This window comes from Phaethon aethereus (assembly GCF_964289735.1).
Source record: "Phaethon aethereus genome assembly, chromosome: 33".
NCBI classification, from domain to species: domain Eukaryota; kingdom Metazoa; phylum Chordata; class Aves; order Phaethontiformes; family Phaethontidae; genus Phaethon; species Phaethon aethereus.
In genome coordinates, this window is record NC_138609.1 from 608,232 (window position 1) to 617,690 (window position 9,459).

The following is a 9,459-nucleotide window of genomic DNA, read 5'->3' on the forward strand; positions in this document are numbered from 1 at the left end:
AGCCCCCTTTTTGGGGGTGAAAAAACCCCCCATTTTTTGGGGGGGTGGGTGGGCGGAAGCCCCTCTGTGAGGGGGATACAGTCCTCCTGCAGGCAAGCACCAGCCATGTGTGCGTGGGGAAGGAGTGGGTGGATGAGGGGTGCTTGTGTTGTGCTGGGGGGGCGGAAATTGGGGTGCCTGTTCCCCGCCCCAGCCCAGGAAATCCCAGTTTCTGCTCCGAGAAGGAAAAGGCTGAGCAGCAGGCAAGCAGATGCCCCTGAAACGGGGTGTCACAGCACATCTCTGCACCGACACCGACCCTGCTCTTCACCCCTGGTCTGGGAGCTCTCTCGGATGTCTCGCAGCCCCGTTTTTGGGTCAATTCCTTCGTTATTTTTTCTAAGCCAACAGGCAGCGGCGCAGCTTGGATACGGGGCTGCGCTCCAGCTCATGCCCCTCAGCAGCTGGGATTTACTTCTCGGTGCAGCCAAAACAAAAAGTACGTGGATGCTTAGAATCGCAGGGGGAAAACCCACCTCTAACACCCACCTTCTCCCTTAAAATGGACTTCCCCCCCCCGGCCCCGAGTGCTATTTGACTTCCCCACCCAACATGTAATTCCTACAGCCAGCCCCGTTTCAGGTCCCCGATTCCCACGGGTGCTCCCGTAAGCGCCGTCCTCCCTGCGGCCCCTTTATCTGCGTCAAAGCACCTTCTAGCCTACGCTTGCAGGGTTGTTTTTAAATCCTGTTGAGCTGGCACCCTTCAAGGCTGCGTATGTGTTACAATCCTTCCCAAAAAGGCTCGATGAAAGGCAAGTGGGACTTGGGGAACCATCGCTGGATCAAATAACGCCCGTTTCAAAGCCCAAAACTGATAGATCCCCGTTGACTTCTCGACCTAAATCACCTTTTTTTTAAATTGCGCTAAACACAGACAAACTTTGGGTGTCAAGGCAGGCTCCACGGGCTGAAATCTCACTTTCTACCTCTGTTTTTCATAGAAAATCGGCGCCCAGGCAGGGAGGTGGCCGGTGCAAGCAGGGAAACCCGCTTTTACACAAAATAAGTCTTTATTGAGGATCCTGCCGACGGCTTTGGCAACCTCACGCACCCTCCTCGCGGCAAGGGAGTTGGGCAAGAGGGTCTCTGCTGTGGCAAGGCAGCTGTGAGCTCGGGGGAAGCCCTGGTTTTGGTGGAGAAGCTGGCATTTCCCCCAGGAAGCGCCGGTCCTTGTATTTTTGGCACACGGACATGCTGCTGGCATGCGCCGCGGGGTCCAGCATCGTTTCACCTTGCCCCATCGGTCCTTCCATCCTGCTCTCTGGACCCCCCTGCGGCCAAGAACTGGAGGATGAGTCCCGCTATGAACCAACGCCGTCCATCACCCGGCCTCGGGGCGTGCCCAGATCCTGCCTGATGCCCCCCAGATACTCATCCGTGGCTGCAATGGGAGGAGGGGTCTTCTCCAGTTCACCACCGCTCACCAGGGCGTCCCCAAGCCCCGGCGTCTCCAAGGGCTCCGCGGCCGTGCCTCCAGGTGCCTCCGGGTGCTCCAGCCCTGCCCGCGTCCCTGCGCTGAAGTTCGGTGGCGGGGATGGCACCGTCAGCCGCTGGCCCCCCTCGGCTTGGGGGGGTCCCCCGGGCACTTCGGGGTGACTTTTGCTTTTGTGAGCCGTGACGTTGTCTTTCTTCTCAAACTTCTTGCCGCAGATGTCGCAGGAGAACTGGTAGAAGGAGTCGGCGTCGTGTTTCTTCATGTGCCAGTTCAGGGAGGCTTTTTGGCGGCAGGTGAAGCCGCAGATCTCGCACCTGGGAGAAAACAGAACGGGATTCAAGGTAAAAGAATTAAAAAAAGGTATTATGGGAGCTTAAAGCACAGGGGAGAAGTGGCCCCGCCTCATGATGCTGCAATTTTACATGGGCTTAGCAAAGCTGCGTGAGCTCTGTGTGGCTTCAGCACACCCTCCAGGCAAGGAAATGTATTGCCCTCGTTAAGTCCCAGCTTATTAAGCTTCTCCAAATCACGCCTGCGCCTCGAAGCCGAGCCTGAAGCTGCTGGATCAGAGCCCAGCCAGCCCTGGGGGCAGAAACCTTTCGGCAAAGCAAAAATAAGTCTGTCCTCTGTCTATCCACGGCGAGGAACTTGGCTCTCCCACCCACGCAAGAAGCTAAATTAGGGTTGAAACGCGACGGGGAGAAACCCCGATGCGAAGCAGAGAGTCAGCGGTCGTGCTGATGGGACTGGTACTTACTGCAGGGGTTTCTCCCCTGTGTGGATGCGCCTGTGGATGATCAAGTTGCTGCTGGTACGAAAGGAACGGGCGCAGAACTCGCAGATATAGTCCCGTTTGTCTGTGGGGCAGAAGAAGAAAGGATTAGGGGCTGATCCAGCCTAGAAGAGCAGTCAAGGGGCTTTCAGGATGCATTTTGGGAGGCAGAAATGGAGATGATGAATGAGAGATTCATGGGAGCAGAAAGCAAACGGGCACGGTAACATCTACCAGGGATGCAAGTGTGAATGGTGAGGACGTGGGTATGGTCAGCTGTAGCCCAGCAGAGGTGGAACCAGCACAGGAGAGGAGGTATAAGGAGGTATACATCCAAATAGAGGGTATGTGCCTGCACCGAGGCAGCCGACTCACCGCTGTGCAGTTTCTCGTGCTCCTTGAGGTGCTTCTTGAAGTTGAAGGACTTGCCGCAGCTGGGCTCTGAGCAGGTGAAGGTCTTCTGGTGGACGTGCTGGTACTTCTTGTGGTGCTGCCGTTTTGGGGAGAAAAAGGGGGAGTAAGAAGAGAGGAGGTCAGCGCTGAGTAGCTGCACTTGGAGGAAGCCCAAGGGCACCTTCCAGTGACAACCTCCCCCTGTGAAACACACTCCCTGAAGCACGTGGTGGACTTCAAGTGACCTCAGGCACGCCAGGCTGCTGAACACATGGGACCAACAAGTCCCCCATCTAGTACCCAGCTTCAGAAAGCCACGGATGATTCAGGTTGCCCAATTCCAGCTCTAGGACAACAGCCAAGATACCCAAAACAGAGCTTGGGCGCGCAAAACCTGACCCATCTGGTGGGTCACCAAAGCTCCTGGTGGCCCCAGAAGAGACTGGGGGTGGGAGGGATGCTCGTGCCCAGCTCAGCTGCGCCTCCCGGAGCGTGAGAGGTGGATTTAAGCGCAACGGCTGCCCCAAGCCCTCACGTTCAGGTACTGGCGGTTGGAGAAGATCTTGCCGCAGCCTTCAAAGTCACACAGGAGGATCTCGCGCTTCGCCGCCTTCCTGCGGGAGAGAGGGTGGAAAACCATCGTCGGTGAGGATGAGCAGGGAGGAGAGCCAAAAAAACCCGTGGCTTTTGGATTTGGCATTCCACTAGGTTCTCCTCACCCATCTTACCTCTTACCCACCCATGAAAAGCTTAATTTAAGCAAATAAAGCCCTTCAGGAGGCTCCTACAGAGCAAGCGTTGCTTGCCACGGGTGTCCCACCACGGAAGGGCTGAGATGCACCTTGTCTTCCCGAGGGGCTGGGAAATGCCACAGCAGCTTCCCCTTCCCCGCCGGCCCCAGGTACCTGATCCTCTTCGGGCCGATCTGGGCCACGTCCTCGTCGCACGGCCGCGCTCGCCTCTTGCAGCTGCAATGGGAAAGAAGTGTCTTGAGTGAAGCTCTTGTCCCCAAGCACAGAGCCAAGAAGTTGTGGTCGTCCAACCTCGCAGCTGCTGGGTTTCCAAGCAAACCCTACATTAAAACCAGCTTCCGGATGACCATTTCTCTTTGATTTCTTCCATTTTGGATATTCAATATTTCTCCCCCTTGGAGCAGGAAACGATGTTAACAAATGCACCTTTCAAACATTATGAAGAGGAATATATTCTTTATTACTCGTTACAAAAAGTCTTTCACATGCTTTTGCATATGTCCCAGGACATTTAAGACTGCTGTCAATCTCAGGCGGGCCTCGTTTGATCTATAATTTATTCGCAGCTCCATGGAAACCGCAGCTATTTCTGGCTTACAGCCTGAAATTAAAGAAAGATGCGTTAAAAAAAACAGGCATGCTTCTGCGGGGAGGAGAAATAAAGAGATTGTTAAGAGACAACAATGCCAGACCACATCCTCAGCACTGACTAAAAATAGGGGCTGGGCATCTTTGTCCACAATCTCTTCAAAATGTTTTATCAGCTCATGATGGCATTACCTTTGAGAAGCGAGAAGAGGATGAACACAACGAAGCCTACAGGCGCTCTCTTCTGCTCGTAAAATAGTCTTTTATCTCCAGTCTTCCAGCTGCTTCGACAAAAGAGGGGGGCAAAAAGTTAATCGAACACTTGGAAATATGATCTCTGTAACCAAAAGCCAAGCCTTAAAGAGGGGGGCACCAACTTAAAGTTTAGGCAGGGCTTTGGAGAGGGGGTTAAAAGCTCCAGGCCCGCACTGGTTGCTCAGAGAAGTCAACGGCTGCTTTCATCAGCTACTTCAATGGTCCTTGGGTGCATCTTTAGGCACCAACGTACTTTTGGAGGTCCAAACACCAGGATTATGAACAGAAAGCGTGCAGGACCCAAAAATGCCAGAGGGATGTGAAAAAAATCTCTCTTTTAATTCACTTTTTACCTTAGCAAGGACTACATAGACCTAACCCAAACGTTTCCACCCTCAAGTTGAATTTGAGAGCCTGGTGTCCCCCCATGCTACGTGACCAGCAGTGGGCAGGGAGAGGAGAAAAGCAAATGCCAGATTTACCGTCACATTTTCCTTTGCCGGGACTGGGTTTCCAGGAGGGCATTCGCTCTTCCAGTGAGGTGCGACGCAGTTTCAAAGCTGCAAGGAGACAGGAAGGGTGTTTAGCGCCGAAAGGAAGCGGCAAAACCACGTCGAAGTGAAAAAGCAAATTAATAAAAACCTTAACGGAGCAGCATGATACTTACATGAGGAGTTTTGGGGCACGCTTTTTGCTGCCAGTCCCGTCTTTCATAGGACACACGAAGGCAAGATGCGTTACAAGGTGGTGTTACGTGGTCGCTCTGGCTAACTCCAATGAAAAAGGGGCTTTTAACGCCCTCGTCGTATTAAAAATGTAAAAAAAATCCAGCAAGGTGACATCTCCTTGTGTGTCAGACCCAAGAGGCAACACATGGACCATCCTCCTCGTTCAGCATCGAGACCAACTGGTATTTAATACTCTTGCGTAAAGACCCAGCAAATAATCACGTGATGAGTTGAGCTTATTTAGAACAGAAAAGTGAATTTTGAGCCCAGGTGGCTGGGAAGGAGAGGTTAAAACCTAACGCTCAGCAAATTCAATAATCGTGGTTGTTACCAAGCTCTCCCTTGACCAACACTTGGGATTGGCAACGCTGCCGTCGCTACCCACCTCTAACCATGGGCTTGAGCTGCTGGGCAATACAGATGGGCCGTATAGAGTTGCTCTGGCTGCTGGAGAAGCCCCATATCTATAGGTGGAGACAGGAGTCTCTGTGCTTATGCAGGGGGTGGAACATATGGATTTTTTTGCTGCTGCAAACCTCCAGGCTGCTTGGAGGCTTTATGTATGTGAAAGAAGAGCTTCAACACCCACCACGGTGGTGGTTTAAGGGGCCTTCGACCCCTGCCCAAGCAGCATGTCCTTGCTCCCTGGCCACCCGAGCATGGGGACCAGCTCCATGAGAGACACAGCAGATGAAATGATGACTTGTTGAGTCCCACCAGAGGCAGATCCATGTGCCAGACCGTCCCCCTTTGCAAGCTCCAACACCCAACAACGAGGCCTGGCAACGCAGCTCTGCCCTGAGGATGGCGGCACCATGAGAAGGATTAAAAGCCCTTGGGGACACGTGGCTCCTGTCCCACCCAGAGCTCAGGACTTGGATGTCATTTATTGTTGGGTTGGATGGTTTCCGTCTGGTTTCTCAGCATGGAAAGCAGCAGCATCTCCAACATGCCCCATGGTTCAGCAGCCATGGAGAGATGGATGCTCCAAGGCAGGCACCCTGATGCCCGTCGCCAGCGTGACTCACCTGACTCGTCCACTCTTCTCCTCTGATGGGCTGGAGCTGGTCAGGCTTGGCTCATTTGGGGGTGGTTCCTCCTTTACGGGTTTCTTACGGGCTTTGGTCTGGCTTTGTCGTCGCTGCGGCTCAGAGTCACTGGGGGAGAAGACAGACATGGGATAGGCAAGATGGTTTAGGTGGTTGGGTGTGGTAGGACATGGTTGGATGCGGTTGGACATGGAGGGACATGGCAAAGACCCTCACCCAGGCAGAGCTACAGTGAAAGAAGGTGCCTCCCCAAAAGGCTGCGCCCTTTTGAGCCCAGAAGCACCTTATTTAAGTGACAGAAGGACCCCATCTCTGCTGGGGTCAGCTGTAGCAAGACAAGAGGGTGGCAGAGATGCAAGGTCTGAAACCCTCCCAATGCAACAGCCGTCTGGGCTGGTGTGACTGGGAGCCTGTGAAGTGGCTCTCATGTGGTCCCAGTCCACGGGCTCCTTCCCAGCAGCTCTAAGCACTCTTCACCTGTCCAGAGATGGGTGGTAGTTCTCATCACGCACATCATCGGTGTAGGTGAGGTCATCGTCCTCAACAAAGTCCTCCTCCTCCTCTTCTTCTTGGGGTTCAGCCCCCTGCTCTGCTTTCTCCTCCGGGATAGACACGCTGCAGGAACACAACGGTCAAAGTCAACTCTACCACAACAGGTTTTGTCATGGAAGGTCTTCATTAAAACATTGGCTGCCCGTTGGAGAACTCAAGGGATGAGATGGATGGGTCCACACTTGACCTTCAGCTCTGGAGAGCCCAGTTACACACGGGGGGAAGACTCATGCATGCCACCACTCACCTCCTGTGTTCTTTTGCCATGGTCCCTATCTCCGTTGGCACTTGGGGAGCTGCAAGGAGATGACAGGAGTTACAGTAAGCTGAAGCAGGGCCAGTTGAGCTGGGATGTTGGGAGAGGCAGAGGAGGGAGGAGGAGGATAGGGAATGGATGTGGCAGCAGGGTTGGGAAGCCTGCAGGGGTTGGGAAAGACCTGCATGGCGCCATCTCGCTGACTAGAAGAAATGAGGGCCAAGTTACTTCAAAATACTCTACTGGAAGAAGCTCAACCTCTTCTCAAGTGGCTATTACAGGAAAAAAAAAGATTTTTCTCCACCGTTTTCAGTCTGGAGAAATGACAAGAGCTGTGGTTCTTGGTAACTGCCGAGAGCTGCATCTGTGTGGGCTCAGCAAGGTCTTCTGCTCAACACCTGTAATGAACCTGAGGTCCCCCAGGTCTGCTTTTCCAGGGGAAGGAAAGGATGGAGAAGATACGGGCTTGCTTTGTGGTAGGAACAAGCTCCATGGGAGAGTCCTCTACCTGTTCTTCCAGCAAAGGCCCAGAGGTTAGTTCTACGTGATGGTGCTGTCAAATCGGGAGCAAGAGGGAGGCAACAGGGTTGGGGCAACATCTGATCCCAGTGGGAAGGTGGTCGATGTGCCCCTGGGACTGGGAGAAGGGCTGAAGATGGGGAATCAAGAAGCCAAAGGGCAAATGAGGATGGAGAAGGGGACACAGAGGAGCTCACCTGCGTTGCCACCATCACCATCATTGCTGCCAGCTCCCGGCTCTTCCCTCCGGTCCCCATCACCGACGGGTGACTGAGCTGCTCCCTCCGGTTCAGCTTCGCCCTTTGCAGAGCCGGATTCGGCAGCCAGTCCCGCTCGCCGGAGCGAGCGCCGGCGGCCAGTGGCCGGTGGGGAGCTGCCCCCCGAGTCCCCCGGTTGTTCCTCTCCATGGTGGCTGGTTATGGGGGTATGGTCCCCCTCTGCCCCAGGGACACCCCAGGAGAAGCTGTGCCCAGCCACGCACTCCCACACCAGCTGGGATGTGCTGCCCGGAGCCGGGGGCTTCACGTCGGGGACAAAACCGCACTCTTGGCCATGACCATGGGACAGGACGACCAGGCGCTGCAGGGCGTCGGCATGGAGAAGGTTGGGCTCCGGCTCACCTGGTGAAGGCACAAAACCCAGACAAATTGGTGAAAACCGGCTCTAAACTTTGGCTTTTCAGCTGTTCTCCACCGTGTAAAACCAGCGTAGGGCAGGTGGGACGTCTGCAAGGGTCTCCCTCCACCTTCTCCACCATCTCATGCAGGCTCTGATCAGCTTCCCTTCTTTAGCAAGCCCTAAAATTTCAAATAACCCCCCCAAAAAAAGAGCTGGGGATGCCAACAGCCCCAGCGCAGCCAAAACAAGGGAGCGAATCGCCTCCTGCTCGGGGGGTGAGCACCCCCAGGTGCTCCATGCACCGGGAATCTTCTCTCTCTACCATAAACCTCTTTTGGACCCAAAATAATCGATGCCGCCGTGGATTTGGAGTCGGAGGCACCTACCTGGGCTCCAGACGCAGCCATGGGAGCTGTACCTGTGGTGGGAAGAGGGAGACTGAGCGTAAACCTTTCTTTTCCCCATCCCAAGGGCTTTTAAGGGTTTTTTTAAGGGTTTTGCAACCCCTCCCCGCTGACCTGTCGAGGAGGAACTGGGCTAACTGGGAATGCAGAGCGAAGCCGAGCTGCTCCTTGAGGCGACACCAGCGTTCCAGGTGCCCCCCGATGCGGATGCGGCACTTGCTGCGACGAGCGTCCAGCTCCCGGCGCTTCTGTCGTCGGATGCAATCGGGAGCCCGTTGGCGGCCCGGGCGGCCCGGCTCCATGGGGGGGGTCTGGAGGGAGGCCACGGGGATGGTCAGGGGGTGGGACGCTGGGACATGGCGGGGGGGATACGGGGGTGGCCGGGCTCGGGGCGGGGGGGCAGGTGGGGAGGTGGAGGTGTCCCAGCTCCACGGGGGGGGCAGAGGAGGCACAGGGACATGGGGGACAAACACATGGGGACAGGGAAGGGGGGTCCTGGGGGGGGGTCAGGGGGCCATGGGGGCAGCCCAGCTCCATGGGGGGGTGACGGGGACATGGGGACATAGCGGCGGTACACGGGGTGGCCCAGCACCGGGGGAACTCACAAGGGGGGGCAGGCCTGGGCAAGGTGGGGGGGAGGCCACGCTGTCCCCCCCCAGCCAGATGAAGCCCCGCCTCCCCTCTAGCCCCCGCCCCCGCGCCTTGGCTCCACCCCTCTGACCCCCTTACAACGCGCCTCGCCCTGCCCTGAGCCCCGCCCACCCGCCACAGCCACGCCTCCGCTTGGCCCCCTCCCTTCCCAGCCCCGCCCTTCCGGCTGGCTCCTCCCGCTAGTCCGCAAGCCCCACCCACCTTATAACCCCGCCTCCCGTCTTCCCGCCATTTCTCCCCCGAGGCCCCCCCCCCTTACCCCTCACGGCCCTCCCGCCCCCCCCCCCGCCGCGGCCCCGTTCCGCCGCCGGGCCTTAAAGCGGGCCCTGAGGCGAGGAAGGGAAAGCCGATAGGAAGAGAAGGGCCGAGGGGCGAGCCCGCTACCGCCATCCCCGCCGCAGCGGTCCCACCCGCCGGCGAACCTCCTCCGCCGGGCCGCGCTCCAT

The 9,459-nt window shown here is 56.4% G+C and overlaps 1 protein-coding gene across 1 annotated transcript; it reads right to left on the reverse strand.

Annotated features, from left to right (window-relative positions):
* Positions 1 to 1,342: 1,342 nt before the first annotated feature.
* On the reverse strand, positions 1,343 to 9,459 carry ZNF692 (zinc finger protein 692; the record flags this gene model as incomplete). The annotated part of the gene is made up of 12 exons (XM_082012240.1): positions 1,343 to 1,790; positions 2,234 to 2,333; positions 2,624 to 2,738; positions 3,177 to 3,255; positions 3,547 to 3,609; positions 5,993 to 6,121; positions 6,491 to 6,628; positions 6,813 to 6,861; positions 7,538 to 7,960; positions 8,345 to 8,376; positions 8,477 to 8,673; positions 9,436 to 9,459. The coding sequence occupies 12 exons, from the start codon at positions 9,457 to 9,459 to the stop codon at positions 1,343 to 1,345; spliced, it is 1,797 nt and encodes a 598-aa protein (XP_081868366.1).